Genomic DNA, 22956 nt, shown 5'->3' on the forward strand with positions numbered 1-22956 from the left:
CCCAACAACACTCTCCTCAGGAAGGATGGAGTCGGAGGAGCCCTCGTTGTTGGGATCTTCGAACAGACGAGAGAGGGCGTCAGGTTTGACGTTCTTAGAACCAGGCCGGTACGACAAGGTGAAGTTGAAGCGGCCAAAGAACAGTGCCCAGCGAGCCTGTCGCGAATTCAACCTTTTGGCCGAACGAACATATTCGAGGTTCTTGTTGTCCATCCAGACCAAAAAAGGTTGAGTCGCCCCCTCCAACCAATGGCGCCATTCTCCCAAGGCTAGGCGCACCGCCAGCAGCTCTCTGTTACCGATATCGTAATTCCGTTCAGCAGGGCTGAGGCGATGGGAGAAGAAGGCGCAGGGATGCACCTTCCCACCATGACTGGCGCGCTGGGACAAAACTGCGCCAACCCCGACATCGGATGCATCGACCTCGACAATAAACTGACGGTCCGGATCTGGAAAACAAAGCACAGGCGCAGAGACAAATCGGGACTTGAGTTTATCAAAGGCTACCTGAGCAAGGGAATTCCAGAAGAAGGGAACCTTGGTGGAGGTCAATGCGGTCAGCGGTGCGGCAACTTGGCCGAAACCCCGGATGAAACGCCTGTAGAAGTTAGCGAACCCCAGGAACCGCTGGAGGGCCTTGCGAGAGTCGGGGACAGGCCATGTGGCGACAGCCTTGATCTTAGCATCGTCAGGTTCAATACCTCGTGGCGAAATCACGTGACCAAGGAACGAAATAGTATCGCAGTGGAACTCGCACTTCTCCGCTTTGACGAACAATTGATTCTCCAGAAGACGCTGGAGGACCCCTCTGACGTGCTGGGTGTGTTCCTGAAGAGAGTGGGAAAAAATAAGGATATCATCAAGGTACACGAAGACAAAACGATTAATCATGTCCCCCAGCACATCGTTGACGAGGCCCTGGAAGACGGCAGGAGCATTGGTCAGGCCAAACGGAAGAACCAAATACTCATAGTGTCCCGAAGGGGTGTTGAATGCCGTCTTCCACTCGTCTCCCTCGCGGATCCGGACTAGGTGATAGGCGTTGCGGAGGTCTAGCTTAGTAAAGACCCGGGCTCCCTGTAAGAGTTCGAAAGCAGACGACATTAAAGGTAGGGGGTATTTATTCTTTACCGTGATGTCGTTCAACCCACGATAGTCAATACAAGGGCGTAAGGAGCCGTCCTTCTTCTGTACGAAAAAGAAACCCGCACCCGCTGGCGAGGAGGAGGGACGAATGAGCCCAGCGTTTAATGCTTCACGAATGTACTTGTCCATGGCCTCTCTCTCAGGACTCGAAAGGGAAAACAACCGACCCTTGGGCGGAGAAGTGCTTGGGAGGAGGTCGATGGCGCAGTCGTAGGGACGATGAGGAGGCAGGGACATCGCGCGAGACTTGCTGAACACGGTCTGTAGATCGTGGTATTCCTCCGGAACTCCGGTCAGATCGGCGGCTTCCACCTGGAACACAGGAGACACAGAAACAGGCGAGGGAGCAGGACCAAGACAAGACACATGACAAGCAGGAGACCAAGACAAAATAGCTGTGTTTACCCAATCAATGTGAGGATTATGTTGTGACAACCACGGACGCCCTAAAACCAGAGGCGTGGTGGGGGAATCGAGGATGTACAACCTAATCTTCTCCCAATGATTACCCGACAAGAAAAAGCTTACGTGAGGAGTGGTGTGAGTGACGGTGGAGAGGGCAGTTCCCGTTAGCGTCACGGCGAAGACAGGCGGATGCAGAGGGACTGTGGGAATACCCCACTTCTGGGCGGTGGCTCTGTCCAGGAAATTCCCTTCAGCTCCTGAGTCTATGAGCGCCCGCCCGGTATGGGTCTGGAAGCCGTAGGTGAGGCAAAACGGGAACGTGGTGCGTGGCAGTGGAGAGGTTTCTGAGATTGCGCCCACCCGGACTCTCCGTTCTATGGATGGGCGTCGGCTTTTGCCGGACAGTGTGCCATGAGGTGACCTGTTTTACCACAGTAAAAACAGAGCCCGTCCACAAGACGTTGCTGCTTCTGAGCTGGGGTAAGGTGTGAGCGACCAATCTGCATGGGTTCGGGTTCAGCTACCGCCTGGAGGACGGCGTTGTTACTCCGACTGGGCTCACGGCTCGCCTTGCGACGACGCCAGTCCGGGGGAGAAGTGTGGCGCCGCGCCGGGCATTGACGCGACTCTCAACTCTGAGGCAGAGGTTGATGAGATCCTCTAGGTCCCGTGGCGAGTCTAGCGCAGCGATCTCATCCGCGATGCAGTGGTTAAGTCCGTCGAGGAACCGTGCGCGCAGCGCCCCCATATTCCAGTCACACGCGGCCGCCAACGTCTTAAACCTGATGGCGTAATCGTGATACTGCCTCGTCCCTGGATCACCCGGGAGAGTTGGGCGGCCGCCTCGTCGCCTCGAACCGATCGGTCAAATAGGCTGGCCATCTCGGCATGGAAATCCAGGAACGAACGGCAGCAGGGATCCTGGGCTTCCCAAACCGCGATTCCGCACTGGCGAGCTCTCCCCGTAAGCAGAGTCAAGACGAATGCGATGTGGGTCTCCTCCGTGGCATACCGTCGTGGCTGGAGAGCGAAGACTAGAGCACACTGGGACAGAAAAGCTCGGCAGGAGTTGGGGTCCCCGTCGTAGAGAGGCGGGCTGTTAGCGTGTGGTTTGGGATCTCCCGAGGTGCCGCGAGGCGCTGTATGTTGCGGTTCCTCGGCGCGAGCCGATCCACGGAGGAGCTCCGCCATTTGATGTTGAAGCACCGCCACCTGCCCCTGCAAAGCATCGACCTCCTGGGCAGCGACGGACAGACGGGATGCCTGTTGTCCCAGCAGAACGCCCTATTGCTGGAGAGCCGCCCGTAGAGGATCCGATCCCGCTGGGCCGTGATGCTGGTCTGACCGTTCTGTCATGACAGAAACACAAGCAACGGCCCAGATGCGGTAAAGACAAAATTTATCGGACACAGTCAATACAAACACGGTGGACGTCAATCTCTGTCCAGTAGCGACCCGGCCGCGAGCGTACCAACTCGCGGTGGTGAGAGGTGAAAAACGTCAATCTCTGTCCAGTGGCGATCCGGCCGCGAGCGTACAAGCTCGCGGTGGTGAGAGGTGAACCTGAGGTGACGGCACACCACAGCGAGGACGAAGGCTAGGAACCCAGCGAGGAGATGGAGTCTTCGTGCCGGGATTCCTCACTCCGTCCTGGTGCTGTGCGGGGATTCCGTGAGAAGACTCCGGCGAGGATGAAGCTCTCCGATCCTCCGGAGAAGAGCTGGCCACAGACAGAGGATGACAGGAGGAACGACCAAGGGAACTGCCAGAGATGAGAGAGGAAACAGGAGAACAGGCAACTAGAAGACAGTAACGAGACAGGACTTGACAGGAATTATGACAAGGCAAAAACTAAGACAAAAGGCTTCTTCAGATGGGCCGCAGCAACGTCTGGGTCAGTCTGCACTGGCTAAACTCGAGCAACGGTCAGACAATGAACAAGAGACACTAGGGAAAGATAAAGGGAAGAATAATGAGAGGAAATAGTGTCAGGTGCGGGGCAATTACGGGAACAAGGGCGCTAATCATGGTAAGTAAATGCAGGAGTGCGTGTATGTAGTGGAAAATCACCAGTGCATGAAAGTCTACCGACACAGGGAGGAGGAAACAGTGACGTGGACACCGAGCACGCGATCCACTCATAGATAGTGGTACCACGTGCTCAACACAGACCAAAACAAACTCCGTGCCAAGAAAACACACCGAGCTAAACCAGACCGTGACAGTTCTACATAAGATATATGGAACATGTTTTTTGCTTGCTGTTACATTGCCGCAAACCATTTTAATGGGTCTTTAATTGCATTACACAGTGTATATATTCAAATATATTTTAAATTTAAACTATGGATTCCAGTTTACTTTCTGTTTTAAATGTGTCATTAATACACTTTAACTTACTGTACATTGAAAAGCAGTCAAAACATTTTTTAAGGATAATCAGATGAAATGACAACTATGCATGTACCGTACAAAGCTAATTTTAGACCGTTCCTATTTATGTTGTTTCCTCTTTTTGAAGAATTTGGAACAAAAGAGTCCATGGGGGGAAGTCCAAAGGGGTTGGGGCTAGGTGGGGGAGTCTTAGTACGAGGGGGCGCTCGGGAGTGCAGAGTCCGGGGGGACTTGACAGAGGCAGGGGCAGGCTTGGCTCCCTGCTGGAATGCTGGCTGGACCGGACAGAGTGCTGGTTGGACCACCGGCTGAATCACCGGCTAAATCACCGGCTGGGATGCCGGCAGAATCACCGGCTGGACTGCCGGCTGCTGAACCAAACTGGACACCGGTTGGAATGCCGGCTGGCCTGGACTGGACTCCGGCTGCTGAACCGGACTGGACTCCGGCTGCTGAACCGAACTGGACACCGGCTGGAATGCCGGCTGGCCTGGACTGGACTCCGGCTGCTGAACCGCACTGGACTCCGGCTGCTGAACCGGACTGGACGCCGGCTGGAATGCCGGCTAGACTCTGGCTGTTGGACCAGACTGGATGCCGGCTGGACGCCGGCTGCACCGAACTGGACGCCGGCTGCACCGGACTGGACGCCTGTGGCACCGGACTGGACGCCTGCGGCTGGGCAGGACTGGATGCCGGCTGGACTGCCGGCTGGGGTGGATTCTGTGACCCCCTCCGTGGCTTCTTTTTCTTCAACCGGCTCACCGGGCTAGTGGCTGACTGTGAAGGAGCGATGGGGGGCGTGGCTAACTCCGCTCTGGATGAGTCTGAAGACGTCCCCACAGGACTCCCTCTGCTCTCTCTTGCCCCAGAGACTGGTAGGAGGGGCAGGACCAGCAGAGCTTGAGGTGGGAGGGGCTGATTTCCCCAGGGTCATGGTGGCTAGGACAAGATCCTCCGGGATGGAAGACAGGCGGGAACGGGAGTACTGAAGGCAGCAGGTGGAGAAGCCATTGACCAGTTCCTCACGAGAACATAGCTGTTCCACCAGCTGCGCAAACGGTTGGTAGATCATCTCCTCCCGTTCCGCAAACGGAACGGGAGGATCATCCAGCCTGGCCACCAGGTAGGCACTGACTAGTACCTCATGAATGGAGCCCCTCCTTGCCTCCAGGTCCCGGGCGTAGTCCCGCAGGGGACGATGGCGCTGGGCGGGGAATGGACCACAGCCAGCGTGAGATTGGGTGGCTATGGCCAACCACCACTCAGGATTGGAGGTGCACGGCAACTGTATCATGATGTCAGAACTGTCTGGGTTCAGTTATGGCTGGACGCAGACAGTTAAGGTTTAACAAAAAAGTACTGTATTATTAAAACAAAAACCCACAAGGGGGCAAACCAAGAACTTAAAACTAACACAAACAAGGCTTACTTTCAGGGACTGTGCAGGAACTAGACCGACAAGGTCATCTGGGAAGTTATCAAACAAAACGAACCAGCACAGGACAGCAAACACAAGGGAGATTAAACACAAATTATATAGGGAGACTAACAAAGGATAATTAACAAGGGCCAGGTGTCGGGAATGAAACACTAAAGGAAGGCTAAACGAGGAAACGAGAGGGGCGGGGCCAAAGACGAGACCGGAGAGAGCGCATGCTATGTCAGAACCAACAATAAAATGCCTCTCTCCACACAAAACATGAGCCTCTGTCATGATCCTGCCACTAGACCAAGAAAGACATGACATGATGAGGGAGAATCATGACAACAACACATCTCTGTATCTTCTAGCATTCAGATAACAGATAAAGTATATGGAACTAGTTTTATTTTAAACCATTTTGGGTCCTTAATTGTATGCACATACTGTATATTCCAATATACTTCACATTATGGATTTCAGTTTACTTTATTTAAAATGTGTATTGAAGTTAACTCACATTGAAAGCAGTCATCTTTTTTAAGGATAGTCAGATGAAATGACAACTATGCACATACAGCACAATGCTAACTGTAGACCCATTTCAGTTCCAATTTCTATCCTATTTCTGTTCTTTCCTCTTCGAAGTCATCTTGAGTGTCAAGTTGTCAATCAATCTTTTACAAGTCATCCCACACCTTTAACAGAAACCAAATTAATGTCAGATAAAAAACTAGTGTAACTTCCACTTCCTTAATTATGTTGGAAAAACATGCAGGCCCTACAATACATCTATGATGGGAATTCTGGGAAATCACACATGATTTAGGAAATTCTCCATTGTCTTTTTCAGGATGTCTGGTCAAATAATACTCACTTTTTTGCAGTGTAAGCAACAGGAACTGTTATTAATAACAACTAATGGAAAGTCATTCATGTTGTTATTTCACTTTTTTATATTTGTCATTGTCTAATGTGAGAGTGTAATGTAACTACACGAGCAATCCCCTCTATTGTACAGCAGGACATATTATAGAACATGATTACTTTATCTGTTCTTAATAATATTTGTACATTGCACACACAATTTATTTCCTTTAATCACTTTACAGTATGTTTACTTCTTTTCTGCAATCTTTATTCTATAAGAGTTTGGTTCCAAATGAGATAACAAAATGTTTTATTGTGTTTATTTTGTTAGTAAGCTGTATTTTTTTAGTTATTATGGCTTAAATCAAAACAAACCAACTTTAGTTTGATTCATATTAATTGGAATGCACAATAAAAAAACATGATTTTTGAAAAATTGAGTTCTCATTTTGGAACCAAACTTTTCGGGTTCTATATGTTATACATTTATTTCACCTAAACATAGTCTTTTGCTTGTGGTGTTGTTGACTTTTAGGGTTTAAAAGCATGTGTAAGCATCATACACCTTACTGATACATTGTCATGCATTTAGATTACATTACATTTAGTTGGCAGATGCTTTTATCCCTAGTGACTTTTCCACAACTTTAAATCAATATGTTTACATGGGTATCAAACCCACAACCTTTGCACGATACTGCCTTTAATAAAATACTTTATATCAATATCAGTTTGTTCTTGCATTATTTAGCATAAATTAAATTAAATCTTTAATATAAATTACTGATGTAATTCTAATATATATTGAGAATGTATGATCCAAAACTAAGCTTGTCACCACAACTCTAGTTAGGTCATCAAATTCCCTAAATCACTTGCTCATGATTTTTTCAGAACATTTAACATCAAACTCTCTCACACACAACATATTAAAGTGTGGAATTCACAGTTTTAATATTTAGTTTTGTTATTTTTGTTCTTCACAATTCTTCATAATACATTTGGTACAAAAACAGCATAATAAATATCAAAGTAAAGGTTTAAATAATTAAAATAATTTACATTGTGTTACAACCACACTTAAATACAGACATTCAACAAAACACATTCAGTATAAAGCTAAGAAACTTCATTTTTCAAGAGTTTCTTAGTTAGTAGCGTATTCATTCATGGAATGACAAAATGATAAATATACTTTTTTTTTAAAGATAGAGGCAGTCAGTTCATCTAGCGTGTTCCAAGTGTTCAGTTCATTCAGAATGCAAAGTGCCAAAGAGTTTGTCCCAGTGGGTGAAGTATGGTGCATAGTTGGACTTGAACTTCTGATGGTGAACATCATGGTGTGGTGCTCCTCCATACAGTCCAAAAGGCACCAGTCGGTGTGTGGCCCAAGGCAGGTCATATCCACAGTGGTCCTCCACTGACAGCCACATGTTCAGAATATGGAAGAGCATCTCTGTCATGGGATGAGCTCCAAGTAACATTGGATTTACAGCAGCGAAGAATCCCAATGACAATGTCTCCCAAGCCCCAGAGTACTCCGTGGTGAGGGCGAATGTGGCCGTGTTCTTGTGATGCACCTTGTGGAAAGTGCGGTAGAGCCAAGGCACTCTGTGATGAAGCAGATGCCAAACAAAGTACTGAAAGTCAAAGAGAAGCAGGCACGCTGAGAGATCCCTCACAACCTCAAAGATCCCAGGTGCAGTCGCTAGGTAGCTCACTGGTCTCCAGTACCAGTGTAAGACGCTTAGTGGGAAGATGTACATCGCATGGTTGTAGAGTGACAGTGCGAGGCAGTTCCACATCATAGTCCATGTCACATTGGATTTCTGCTGAAGCTTGTATCTCCGTATCAGTGCTACTTTGGGAGATAGGATGTCCAGAACCACAAAGGGTAGGCAGAAGCTTAAGTACACTGTAAGAGAGAAGAGCACCGGGAAGAATGGAGACCTCAGTAAGGTCTCGTATCCTAGAACGCAGTCCCAGATGTACTGTATTCCAGACATATTTTCAGCTCTGTATAGTTCTGTTTGAATTGAAGCACATGCTGCCACTACTTATACTACTGTATGTGTGTGGTGTACAAACCACGCCCTCCTTTTTGTTCAGTCCTACCCTGCCCAAAAAAGTTGTTCCTGTCGGAATTTCCACATGGTTTTTCTTGCCACTTTGTTGAATGGAAGATTTTTACCACGTTTTATGTTTAACAGATGGATGATTAACGTTAATATATGGATTTAAATCTAGCAATTCGGTTGACTCAAATCTATTAAAATAAATCTACAATAAACCTTATACACTATAATAAAAAAACTTGTAATTATATATTATTCAAACAGTAAAAATATAATAATTACAAATAATGTATTCACTATACCTAAAAAACACGATTAGCTAATGGCATTCTTTGGGCTAGCTTATTCACTTTACACAACAAAGTGACCCTGGTAGGCTATTGAAATAGGATTACCTTGTTTGACGTGAATTAATATTTCACACTACGATACCTGGCAAAATGTTCATAAATGTGTCGTACAAAATATGACGTTTACTATTCATATTCCGTACCTTCCATTCGCTCGTAGGAAAGCCTGTTGTAAAGTTGGAACAGTTCTTTTCCTTTTTACAAGGTAAATGCTTCCCCCTGCTGGTTGGATTAGGCAATTGGTCCTGCGACGTTGACGCGAGGAAATCATATTATTGCTGACGTGTTGCTCAGTGTGTTGAACTACAGTATATAATTCCTAGTAATACTGATTTACATATTGATCTATATTTTAAAATGTGTGTATATATATATATATATATATGAAGTTCAATAAAAAATAAAAAGGTAACACTACAATAAGGTTGTATTTGTTAACATTAATAAATGCATTTGCTACACGAACTAACGACGATCAATGAAGTTTTGTAGTATGTATTAATCCGTGTTAATATTAGTGTAAATATCATTATAATTATTTATGTTATTTCATGGTGCATTTACTAGCCTAATGTTACAACCTGTTACAAATATTTCTTTGAAAAACTAAGATAATAAATCCTGTAAAAGTCATGTTTTAGCCAATGTAGCGACTACTCCGTCATTTCCAAAAGCCGCTGAGACTGAAACAGGATTTCCATGCATTTGCGACGCAACAAAATATCCGTGAGGCAAGATATACTCTTAATCTTCTTTTTATTGCGCAGACTGATATTTCTTGATGTAACAAAACCATATGAAACTATGTATATTTTGAAGTTGGTCAACCAAAAATACATCATCCCTGCTCACCCCCTCTCCATCTCTAATTAAGGGAACAGGTGATTAACATTAACAACAGGCTTGTTCGACTTGATGCGGCGCTGCGCAAATCGATCGAAATCTGATTTGAAGCAGTGCATGCCGGTTAGAAATTTTGTCGGATTTTAACCGGCGCCGATGCCAGGTGACCTTCACGTGTGGCATCAAAGTACCGCGAGAGCATTTCGAGAACAGCCGGCTTCGGTACACGATCCGGGATGCCTGCACGGATCCGGGATGCCTGCACGATCCGTCCGCGCATGCGCATATTGACGTAGTAGATAATTCTGTTTAGCGACGACACTGCACGATCTGTTCCACGCTTGAGCACCTTTGTACCGCGACTTTCACTACTGTCCACCTCTGGTCTCATGTCACTTCTGTGTGCACACTATGCGTTGAAATACTCTGTAACGTTTCCCCAGACTTGTTTGTAGTTCTTTCTTCATGTAAGTGCAGTCTAGGCGGAAATGCATATTATGTTCCTTATTGTGTTCTGTAAACACCATTGAAGGGATTATTCCTCATTTAGATTATATAGATAGATATATTAGCCTATATATAGACCCATACTAATACAAAATGAGTCGATTTAAAGTTAACTAATATTAGCAGCTTTTAATAAAAACCGTCTTTGACAATACTACTGACCTCAGATCGAAACACAGCAAGTTAAGTAGGCCTAATGCCATGCAGCAATGAATCGCATTGTAGCGACTTTTGCTACTACTTTGCAAATCTAACTTTTGCTACTACTAACTAACGGTGAGCCACACCGTTAGGGGGTGGTGTGGCTCAGCCGCATGACGTCATCAAATGCACCTCTTTCTCTCGCCCCTGAGCTTTAAAGTGCACAAGTTAGTATTGCAACGGGTTTATCGCGAAAGCAGTAGCAAAAGACAAGGCGGGACGATTTGAAACTGCAGTGCTGGATTTGAAAGGTTGTTTCAATTTCTATTTGTGGTTGCAATTCAAATCTGAATCTAGGAAAACGTGTAAATATGTTCTACGCATTTGTATCTGCCAATGTATTTTGTAAATGCCAGTTTACACATTTGTGACATTTTTATGCAACTTCAAATTCAGAAGACAGATTTGTGAGTTTTGTCCACGAGTGCAAATCTCGAATTCAACTTCAGTTTTTTTATTTTACAAGTTTTGGGGCTGTGAGTGTACATTTTAGTGTACAGGTACAAATACTTACTTTACAAGTTCACAAATTAAAATCTAAATGCTCTGAAGTTTTATCTTCACACATGATCACGTGACATAGTCAACTTTTATTATTTCATGTCTACTTCAGCCTATACCAATACGATTATAGGCTAGAATCAAGTTGTGTAAAAATGCACTTATACAATCCCACTTCTACCATTATTATTAAATTTAAAACAATTTTTTATATTTTATTTTTATTCATATTTGTATTTATATGAACTTATTTGTATGCATATAGTCAAATATGACATGTCATTGGAAACGGAAACATTAAAATAGCTCCATAATGGGTGTATGGCAAATAAGCAACAGCTAACAATAGTAATTTATCTCAAAACCGAAACTTATCCTTCTGCGGTTTACTTTCGTTTTCGTGACATCAAATGTGACGGCGCAGTGGGAGCAAAGGTCTGCACAACTAGCCTATTTGTCATCGCATTTGTAAAACGGGGTAAGGGTCACTTTTTATGTTTTTATACAGGAAAAAACAGACCTATCTTAAATGCTAATACGGTTTGTCCCTGGCTCAAACAAACCATTCAAAAAACAGATTAAAAGTAATCCTGTCATATTAACCCGTTTACATTTTTTTAAATGTACACATACAGATTTATATTTGTGGTAGTCTTATTGTGTGTGATCATGTGCATATTAAACTAAGATTCATAATAACTAGTAACTGCACTTTACAGAAATCCTATATTTACTGTATTCATTGAGATCTGTTATTAAAAATACCCAATAATCTTACTGTATCCCAATGGGGTAAGAAAAATAAACTTGAATTGAGTGACTAAGAAAAAGGTCAACCTTAATTCAAGATTATTTTTCTTACCCCATTGGCAGATTTTTTTGCTTGTTTTAAGCACAAATTCACTGAAATTTCATTTTTTTTACTAAAAACAAGACTTATTTTCTTAGGTCATTTTGCTCATCAAGAAAATGCATCTTGATTCAAGAATTTGTAGACATTTTCACTGGAAAACAAGAAAAAAAGACTAAGTAAGAAAGTCATTTTTTGCAGTGTGACGTCCCGCAGGTGACCAGATATGTGGCTAAATACTTCCGAGCAGAGGGCTCCATTAAAGAATCACTAGCTATCCTTGAGAAAGCAGTAGAGTTGGCTCCAAACTCATCTTTCCTGCATCATCAATTCGGTCTTTGCCATAAGCAGCTTCTTATTCAGATGTTGGGGGAGAGGAGGCCTGGAAGACGCTTTCCTGCCACTCAAATATCTGCTAAGGTAGCCGAATGTATCCAGCACTTTTCAAAGGCTGTAGAGCTAAAGCCTACCAACATTTACGCCAAAGTGAAGCAGAAGCCTACGGTGAGAACCGACAACAAGGAGAGGCAGAGAAGATCTTTACCAGCCTGATAAGCGACACGTCTCTCAGTGATTTTGAAAAGCAGCACTGCCACACCTCATATGGTTTGTTTTTGCTCTATAAGAGAAAGGATGAAGAAAAAGCAATCGGTCAGTTCAAGATAGCATACAAGATTCCCATAGACAGCTATGACAGAAAACAAGCTGGCAAGAAGCTCAAACAGATTGCAGAGAAGCGTCTCAACACACAGAGCAAAGCCAAAGAAGCATTTGAGATTTTGGCTTTTGTATCTGCTGAAGACAAGCAGGAGGCACAAGCGGAGATATATCTCAAGAGAGCCCAACAGCACTCAGATACTGATGTGCTTTCAGAAACCTTTGCCAAGGGACTGAGACTAAAACCTAACTGAACTGTTACTTCTATATATATTTAGCAAAAGATTTGCTATTATTAGTAATGACTTACTGTATTCATTATAAACAATATTTTACACATGCTGTGGCTCTAGACTTTTGTTGTTTTACAGAACAAAGCATTTTTATTTTGCACATGGCATGTAAACAGCCTTGCACAAAGTGACTTTTTAGGCAGAATGCAATTATATTCTGAATAAGTTGTTAATGAATGTAATATGTTAATCAATTTAATTTATATTAATAAAAATATAGCATGAAACCAGTCGTGCAGTCCTAACAAAAAAAGTGGTGTATACTATACAACCATAACCCTGACCTCAAATGGGCAGTGTGTTTGTTTTTCTAGTAACATATGACAATTATTTCAGTTAAATATTTATGCATAATTCTTCACTTATGCTTTGAATACGAAGTCATAGAATTGGAAAAAAATTAGTTGGTGGAAAAGGTTGGAAAAAACAGGTCTATGCCAGTACTGTTGGCTACAATACAATATTTTTTACAAAGCATCACATCTTTTTAACACATCACATATACAAGACTACGTACAAACATATGCAAGATTTTACAGAATACAGATGTAACTTTGTCATCACTACCATCTCTGTGTCAATACTTGTTAATAATTTAAGGGGAAGATATTAATGTATGGAGTAAACTTGCTAATAATTCACATCTTTAAGGCTCCCTCTAGTGCTCTCTTTCAAGGTTTCAGTTTCCATTCTGATTTTGATCCTCCCATCTCTGGGAGAGAACATAAAAGCCATGCTGGGACCATCTCCTCCATCAAACAGCTTCTACAATATTTCCTATACAGACTCAAGATGAGGTAAGTGTTTGGCTACAAACTATGCAAATTCGTTGTATGATATAATTTATAGTTATAAAGTAAAAATATACAGAGAGACATTTTTCCTTATTAGACCTATTACACATCATGTATAAACTAGAGCCCGACCCATATGCTTTTTTGGCGGGACGATGTCGATACCGATATTACAAATATGAGCAAAACAGTCCAATATCGATATATCGGCCGATATTCTTTGTGTATTATAGGACAGTACAGTAGCCTACCAGTCAAAAGTTTGGAGTGCTGTAGAATACAGTTGGACTACATAAACAGAATATATGCTATATAGGCCTACATAAACATATTTTTTTGCAATGATCAAATTATGTGATCAAACACTTATAATGACATGACAGATAACTGGGGCAGGGTATTTAACAATTTAACAATACACTTTATGGTCCAAAATGAGTCTTTTTGATTGATTTATAAATGTGACAAATTTGGAGGAAATTATTGGGCATAATGTAGCAAATGAATATGATAAGCTCATCGTGAGAGTAAAAGACGGGGACATTGTTTATTTACTTTATAGCATTCCGTCTTACCAACTAGGCCTACATGACAACTTGGCGTTGAATCACCATTCAACAGACTCAAGCCACCAGCGCACTGCCATCTATACTCAGTAGGCTATCTGACTGTGAAGTGATAAACATGAGTGACATATGTTAATTTTAAGGGACGGGATTAACGTTATATTTGATTTACATTGAAAGGGAAATGTACGGGGTTATTGTTATTAACTTACACTACGTTAAGTATTTCACAAACTAGTTAGCAACTAACGGTTAATACAACGCGTTTGGCCGATCGCACCACAAGTGGACGATGGATACACATACCCGTTTACACCTGTTACTTTAATCCGTCTCTTTTATTCACTTACTTTCGACCACTTCTGTTCTTCTTTCTTCAAGGGGAGGGTTTATGGGCATGCAAATGTATGGATTTCTTCGGATCTTTCGATAGAATGGACAAAATAAGCGCACACAATGTCCATGATGAACCCGATCGGAGAAAGCAGGAAAACGTACAGCAGCGGTTTTCATTTCTGCTCTGACGGACCGCCGGAACACCGGCTGTATGTGTGTGTTATAAATTTGGAATACTGCATGAGAGAACATTGTGCATTGTACGTTTTTCGTCTTTAAACCAAACTTTTAGGACTTCAGCCGGCAACGTTTATCCTGTTTGACTAGCGCGTGAACTAGAATGTTTCCGTGTATGCGGAGATCAGCAGGTTACAACATTACAGTTACCCGGGTCCCCAGTACAGTAGCAAACAATGGAGCGTCCTCTGCTGGATAAACTAAGTAATTACACCATTTACAAGCATTTTATCATTACAAGCATTATATACAATGCCATCCACTAATATTGGCACCATTAGTAAATACGAGCAAAAAAGGCTGTAAAAATTAATCTGCATTGTTTCTGTACATTTAATTTATTTCATTTCATTAAAGTAAAACAATTTGAAGTTTGGGGAAATCACATTATGAATAAAAACGTGATTCTTCTCCTCACTTTGCATTGGGACAATATAGACGCACATCCTGTTTCAAGCAGATTTTCAACATCTCCAGTCCATTAAAATCTTGATCATGCCCTGATGTTGGAAATTAGATTTTTTTATTGTTTTAACTATTTCATTAAAGTCATTTTGTATTTTGTGTAGCTCAACAGAACTATATTGCACATCAGAACTGTATTTGGTTTTATCCATTGTGATAAGTGATTAAGGGGGTTTGGCCTTTTGTTACTAATTTTTATTCTCCTGTGCATCAAGAAGTCATTACTGGACAACATCATGTTTCTAGTCACATTGGTGTGCTAAGAAAATGGAAATATCAATGGGAATAAACTTGGGAGATATTTTACTCATAAGAATTTCTAAGGGTGCCAATAACTGTGACCAGGGTGTATTAGATAATTTTTTTTTCATAATGTTATATTCCCCCCACTTCAAATTGTTTTACTTAAATGAAAGGTTGGAATATTGTAGATTTTTTTGAATAAAAGATCAAAAGGAGAAACAATGCAGATTTATTTTTACTACAGCCTTCTTTGCTCATATTTACCAAGGGTGCCAATATTAGTGGAGGGCACTGTACGTGTTCTGTAAAAATGTTTATATCGGTGGCATATCTGCGGCATAAATGCAGAAATATCTGTGACAGGCTCATATCGGCCGATAAATTTGGCAAACCGATAAATTGGTCGGCCTCTAGTATAAACTAATATATACATTAATATTGCATATACATTAATAGGTACAGGTGTTACAATAATACTAATTCTAGAAATTAATAAAAACGTGCTGCTTTTTTTTACCAGTATGGATCATGACAGAGTTTTGACAACAAAACTTGACCAGCTGGAATGTCACTTCACCTGGGCTCTGAAAAAGGATGACATTGATCTTAATAGGCTGGATGAAAAGCTCAAATTGGATGTTGAGAAAAAAGAAGAACTCACACAAACTTACAATGCTTTAGCATATGTAAAGTTCCTTCAGGGGTTTCAAGAAGAGGCACTTAGCAATATCATGACATCTTTGAAGCTTTACAAAGAGTGCCATGAAGAGGAATTCAACAAATCTCTCATTGTCACCTATGGAAACCTTGCCTGGATAAACTACCACATGAAGAACTATACAGACTGTGAAAGTTACCTGCAGAAAGTCCAGAAGATAAATGAAAACATTTCATCTGAGTCTTCATCTGTTCCAGAGGTGCTTGGTGAGAAGGGATGGACCTTTCGTATATTTTCTTACAAGTATTATGAAAAATCCAAAGAATGTTTCAAGAAGGCTTTAGATCTGGAACCAGAAGTTGGTAAGTGGAATGCCGGTTATGCCATCGCTCTGTATCGAACAGAATATGGAATATTCACGATTGAGAATTCACCTGCAATCAAGCAACTGAGACGAGCAATTGAAACAAATCCTGATGATGATGTTCTTAAGATCTTCTTAGCTTTGCGACTGGTTATATACAAGAGTTATGAAGAGGCTGAAAGATTGGTGGAAGAGGCTTTAGAAAGATCTCCAGATCACCCACGTATCTTGACATATGCTGGAAAATTCTTTGGTAATAAAGGATGTGTGGACCGAGGTATTGCTCTATTGAGAAAAGCACTCGAACTGTCACCTAATTTAGGTTTCACACATCATCAGTTAGCTCTCTGCTATAAAATGAAGAAAATCCAACTGCTGCAGGAGGGAAATCATCACACCAGATCATCTAGGGTTCAACAGATTCGTGATCAGATCATCTACCATTTAGAAATGGCTACCACCCATGCAACCGGCTTTATCACTGCTATGAGTGATCTAGCACTGCATTACGGAGAACAACATGACGTTTCACGAGCCGAAGAGATGTTTCAGATGACGTTTGAGACAGCCAAAGAGAAAAAAGATAATCTACATGTGGTTAATTTTCATTACGCTGAATTCCAGTTGTACTGCAAAAGAGATGAAGTTTTAGCTATCAAGCACTACATGGAATGCCTGAAGATGAACCCAGGTTCATATGAAGGGAAGAGAAGTGAATACAAGTTAAAAAGGATTGCAGAGAAGCGCATAAATAAAAACACACAGGATGAGGAGGCCTATGGGATACTAGGGTTCATTCACAAAGAGAAAGGAGAGAAGAGCCAAGCCATTGAGTGCTATGAGAAAGCTTTGAGTTATGGAGAAAATGACGAGTACCTCACTAATCTTTGTGCTCTCAGGCTGTCCAATATAGTAAAGTTATGACATTCATTATGTTTACATAATCATTGCCTAATAACATATCATCATTTAAAGCACTTTAGTTATGAAAAATGTGAACAGACATCATTAGTATTTACTACAGAAATTGTATTGTTATGGTGTATTGTTATTGTTATGTCTCAGTTCTATCATGTCTTCAAGTTTTCTTCTGTATGTCAGAAGTTAAAATGTGCCTTTCAAAGTATTTAAACACCATAAATTGTATTTAAAAGGCACTTGATAAAGATATTCAGAACATTGAAACAGTTTATAACAGAAATAAAAAAAACATGGACAGTATATATTTAGTGTACTTTCTATTCATTGTAATCAAAATATTTATCACTTATGACTGACAAATACATCAATGGATAAAAAAGATAAGTGAAGTCTGGGGATGATAATTAGGGTGATTTCAGTTTAGTCCACTAAAGGGCAGTTTGGAAAGCACAGACAGTTTTAGAAGACAAAACTGATTGCTGCAATGAGCCGGTCCAGATAACTCTAGCCATGTACGTTAACGTCACGGTTACGACTGTAATCTCCGTTCCCTGATGGAGGGAATGAGACGTTGTGTTGAGAGACAGAGGTTTGATCTTGAGAACCTATCATCTCCGAGAGGAATTTTAAAACGGCAATGGGCTTAACGACATGCCAGTCCCCGCCCCGTGCATATGGGTATAAAAGGGAAATGGCGGCGGTCATTCACTCATCCTTTGTTCTTTGGAACCTGCATGACACATATGTCAAGCGCTGAGATCCTAAGACTCTTCCAGACTGCTGGACTCACAACGCATAGCGGACTTCTCCCTCCCATGTGTTTTGTATTAATGTGACCAAATGATTTTGTCTCATGTCCTTTTTAAAGGGACACCCAAAAATAAAAATTATGTCATCATTTACTCACCCTCAAGTTGTTCCAAATCTGATTGAGAAGAAGAATGTTGTTAACTGGCCCCCATTCACTTGCATTGGTTTTGTGTCCATACAATAGAAGTGAAAGGGGGCCAGTGCGGTTTGGTTACCAACTTTCTTCAAAATATATATTTTTTGTGTTCTGCGGAAAAAAGAAAGTGATAAAGGTTTGAAATGACAAGACGGTAAAGTAAATGATGACAGAATTTTAATTGTTAGGTGAACTGTTTCTTTAAAAAGTGTCTATACTGTAATTAATCTATAGGTCTAATCTCTTTTCTTATTAGATCGCCCATATTACAATTTTACATCCCAGTGCGACCAGGTTCACCTTTGGCCTGTGGCACCACACAAACCCACATCATATTCCATTTTCATTTGTCTCTTACTAGAATCATTTATTCCAGGTTCCCAATTCTAAAAATAACCTCAACCGCTACTGTGGAATTAATAGTGACTGTCACTTCCTGATGCATGCTTAAGTGTAACGTGTCTATGTTTCTCACTGACACACAACACCCCGCACCATTAAACAATGTTTTTAACTGTATTTGCACATTTTTAGGTTCCTTTCTTAAAACAGAATTACGAGTCTTGACACTACCAGCATTACAACCAGTAAATCATAACCTAAAATATGTTGAAGTGGTCCCAAGACATTGCCACACAGCCTTAAGGATCAAGCCTCCAAGGAATTTTATCTGAGGTGTAATATCAATACTACTTTACAAAAGGACTCCGCATGAACATGTTCATGACGTCCCGCTGAAGGTTAAATTTCAATAAACTTGAAGGTTTTTCAAAAGCTGTGTGTAGTCTTGCAAATATTTCTCAGGAAATTATTTTATCCCTAGTTTAGCCCCGCTTTTCATTCCACTGGGTTATACAGGATTGGAATACTTAATTGAACTGATAATTGTAGGTCATATCAAAAATTCCTTGAATAGTTTTTCTGTCATTGATTAGAATATTTGCTGTTCTCCTCTGCCAAATTGAGAGTAAAATAAGGCCTTTGATTTTATGTGCCCTGGAGCACGTTTGAGTTTGGTTATATCATGTGCTGAAAGAATTGTTGCCTTTAAGGTTTTTATTAGCTACGTCACAGGAAATGCCTCAATCCATAACGAAAAACCATAATGATGGCAAGTAGACATAATCATCTCCTCACCACTGTTCTACTTTCCTCTGAGGCGTAAACACGACTCACACACCGGTTCACAGCCATTTATCCTCAAATTGCTGCTGTGATCTGACCACTGCTGTTGTGTATGTCTGCATATATACATTTTTGCCAAAAAGAGTTGTATTTTGTGTTTTTGTAGAATCATACCACTGTTTAGTGAAAGTTAACTGTATGGCAGTGTTTTTCCCCTGAGGTTTCCTGCCTACAGCAAAACCTCGATGTACACATGAATTTGACGTAGATTTGGTAAAGGTCACATGACCAGTTATTAGGTATAGCATCCATTACTCAGTGATCACTAGCTTGCGGTGGAAAAAGTCCTCCAAAACCTTTCACAAAAACACAGACAGATTGTGGTTTCTAGTCAAAGTATAATTGTATAGAATAGCCTAGATTATTTCTTGCAGATCAATATAACTTTGTACAATTGCAACATATTACCATCTGACTGAACATGTAACAGACATAAACACAAGATAATAACAATAAATAACAATTTTGTCTTTTGTCTTTATAAGGAACAGAAAAAAGATTGATTGACAACTTGCCACTCACAAAGGAAAAACCAGAAATAGGAACGGCCTACAGTTAGAATTGTATGTGTTTGAGCACTCAGAATAAAGCAGGGACGCACTGAGGAAACAACACAACATAATCTGCATTTAGATTTACATTCAAGCATGTAGTAGACGCTGTTATCCATAACGACATGGAGTGCTAGTCTGACCCATAAATAGAACTTGGCGGAGGTAAAAATAACTATTTAGTTTTTTTTTGGTCTTGTGGAATATCTGTAAATAGCTGTTATGAGAAACACATTATTCAAGGCAGTACTAAATAATAAACAAAATGGAATTGAATGTTCTGTCATTTTTTTTCAAATGATGAATACTGTATCAAACAGTACCTGAGTTTCAGAGGTGGACGAAGTACACAACTTCCTTACTTGAGTGAAAGTACAGATACTACTGGTCAAATATTACTCCACTACAAGTCAAAGTTGTAAAGACAGATTCTTACTTAAGTAAAAGTACAGAAGTACGTGCTTTTAAAAGTACTCAAGTATTAAAAGTAAATTTCCTTTATGTCAGTTGTGCATTGTTTTATTGTCGTATACCTTATGCCTCTGAAGCAACCTACTGAATACACAGAGTAGCTCACAGTATCAGTTGTATTAAAGGAGTAGTTCACTTCAACATTTGCCCCCATTGACTTTCCATAGTAGTTTTTATTCCTACTATGGAAAGTCAATGGGGGAAAATTTTGCAGTGAGCAACTCCTTTAAGAGCTTTATATGTTTAGCACATATATGTTTAGTTTAGATATAATCCTGTATGATCATTTAGCCTAATTATCCTCATTAGCCCCCTAGGCCTATGTATTTATGAGCAGTGTTCTTTTATTTTGTATATTCCCTTAACCAGTTTTAGCAGCAATTTACCAGTAAGTAATAAGGTTCTTGTAAATAGTAAAGTGTAGAAGCCATGTGTTTGTTGGATTTATTACCATTTGTATTACCATAATTTAACTACAAACATAAAGTAAACTATAGCTAGTATAATGAACTATGTTCATTATATGTTTAGTTGCTGTGGTTTTACTAAAGATTATTAATTGGAGTATGGTTCCCATATATAGAAAATGGTAAATTTGTGGATACTGTGGTTTTACTGCAAATACCATCCCTGCTGAAAAAACAATAAATTTTTGAATTAGAATGAGATTAAATTAAATTCCTCTTTGTAGTGTGTTTTGGGTTTTATTCCAATAGGATTTACCATCCCACCAATAGAATCCATCACAAACAACTAGACAACAAGTATCCATAGTACAAGTCCCATTATAACCATTAAATCCATTACATTTTATGTTGTATTTTGGGCAGGGTTCTATAGTTTTTATTTCAAAAGGAATACTTCAACTATAGTTACTTCAGTAAAAACATCATTCATTTTCCAAATCGCTTTAAATGATATAGCAGCAGATCAGAAGTTAACACGCACGTGTAGCTCAAGGTGTATGTGATGCTTATTTACCGTTTAGCCGTTATGCCGATCATTTTCATGACAATGTTTCTACGATCTTTGACTGATCGTAACCCACAGATGATTACACCACACTTTAACATGTGCCTTTTTCCTCTTTTAATGTTCTATTTGTCTTTTTAGAGCGCTATCAATGGTGTAGCTGCGCCGTCGTTTACATTAGTTTAGCGGGGAAGATCCCAGAGTTGCCAGATTTCCGTTAAAAAACTGTCAAATGGCCATTCAAAGCATGCCGGAAAACGGCGAGCATAGAAAAACTGAAATACTTGGCAACAGTAAAAGGTCCTGGAAGATCGCAAGACAGATAAATTGCGCACACAGGAAAACCCGCTGCATAGAAACCATTTTCTACTTTTGGGCCTTTTTATAAATGTAGTGGAGTAAAAAGTATGATATTTGTCTTTCAAATGTAGTAAAGTTAAAGTACAAGTACTCAGAAAAAATAATACTCAAGTAAAGTACAGATACTCAAAAAGTGTACTTAAGTACAGTACTCAGACAAATTTACTTCGTTACTGTCCACCACTGCTGAGTTTTGAGTCCTCAACTAGTATGCACCCTTTATACAGTAGATGTTAATATGTAAATAATGTTAATTTCTACACTACATAGTAACAATAGTCTTGAAATGTTTATATTCTAAAGTTACATGCATGCATCAGTGTCGTTGAGACCAGACAATCTTCCACTCTCTACTCTTGCAAAACACTGTCTGTCTTACTTGTGCAGGAAGTTGTGCAATGCAGTTGAGCTTGACTATCCCCAGAGGCACTATTACAACCTTTTGTTCTCAGTATTACGCAAGCTTCAGTTCTTGTTAGAGGGAGATGCATGCAGTTAAGTTTTGTGTTCCGAGGAAACAGATTTTCACTTTTTTGGGTCTTTGACTTAGAATAGCTATAGCTGGCCATATCTGTCTGTCACCTGAAATGTCCCACACAGACACAGATTTGAGACAACCATTGTGCAACAAAAAAACACATTAAAGCTTTCTGTTTAAACTCTATTGTAAGTAAAAAAAATGTAGATATTAAATTCAACTTCAACTTCTATTTTACTATGACACATTGTCCATCCATTTTGATATTTATTTTGCTAAAAGTATGTGAGTATGTGTTGGATTCCCCCTCCCCATGTTTGAATACCACACGTCTCAGCATGTTCTACATAAGATATATGGAACATGTTTTTTTTTGCTTGCTGTTACATTGCTGCAAACCATTTTAATGGGTCTTTAATTGCATTACACATAGTGTATATATTCAAATATATTTTAAATTTAAACTATGGATTCCAGTTTACGTTCTGTTTTAAATGTGTCATTAATACACTTTAACTTACTGTACATTGAAAAGCAGTCAAAACATTTTTTAAGGATAATCAGATGAAATGACAACTATGCATGTACCGTACAAAGCTAATTTTAGACCGTTCCTATTTATGTTGTTTCCTCTTTTTGAAGTATTTGGAACAAAAGAGTCCATGGGGGGAAGTCCAAAGGGGTTGGGGCTAGGTGGGGGAGTCTTAGTCCGAGGGGGACTTGACAGAGGCAGGGGCAGGCTTGGCTGCCTGCTGGAATGCCGGCTGGACCGGACAGGGTGCTGGTTGGCCCACCGGCTGAATCGCCAGCTGAATCGACGGCTGGGACGCTGGCAGAATCACTGGCTGGACTGCCGGCATGCTGAACCGGACTGGACTCTGGCTGCTGAACCGA

The 22956-nt window shown here is 41.0% G+C and overlaps 2 protein-coding genes and 1 pseudogene across 2 annotated transcripts; 2 read left to right on the top strand and 1 right to left on the bottom strand.

The window, feature by feature from the left end:
- Positions 1 to 6579: 6579 nt before the first annotated feature.
- Positions 6580 to 8286, bottom strand: LOC130569202 (cholesterol 25-hydroxylase-like protein). The gene has a single exon (XM_057358689.1). It carries the CDS (start codon positions 8242 to 8244, stop codon positions 7489 to 7491), a length of 756 nt encoding a protein of 251 aa, XP_057214672.1. The 5' UTR covers positions 8245 to 8286; the 3' UTR covers positions 6580 to 7488.
- A 1376-nt stretch (positions 8287 to 9662) lies between these two features.
- LOC130569536 (interferon-induced protein with tetratricopeptide repeats 5-like) lies at positions 9663 to 12732 on the top strand (annotated as a pseudogene).
- A 513-nt stretch (positions 12733 to 13245) lies between these two features.
- On the top strand, positions 13246 to 18802 carry LOC130569315 (interferon-induced protein with tetratricopeptide repeats 5-like). The gene is made up of 2 exons (XM_057358897.1): positions 13246 to 13312; positions 15677 to 18802. The coding sequence occupies exons 1-2, from the start codon at positions 13308 to 13310 to the stop codon at positions 17100 to 17102; spliced, it is 1431 nt and encodes a 476-aa protein (XP_057214880.1). The 5' UTR covers positions 13246 to 13307; the 3' UTR covers positions 17103 to 18802.
- The last annotated feature ends 4154 nt before the right edge of the window (positions 18803 to 22956 follow it).

The sequence above is a fragment of the Triplophysa rosa genome, linkage group LG18, assembly GCF_024868665.1.
Source record: "Triplophysa rosa linkage group LG18, Trosa_1v2, whole genome shotgun sequence".
Taxonomy (NCBI): Eukaryota; Metazoa; Chordata; class Actinopteri; order Cypriniformes; family Nemacheilidae; genus Triplophysa; species Triplophysa rosa.

Excerpts from the sequence above, each read along its gene's own strand:
- LOC130569202 (XM_057358689.1), bottom strand. The coding sequence starts at position 8,244 with ATGTCTGGAATACAGTACATCTGGGACTGCGTTCTAGGATACGAGACC.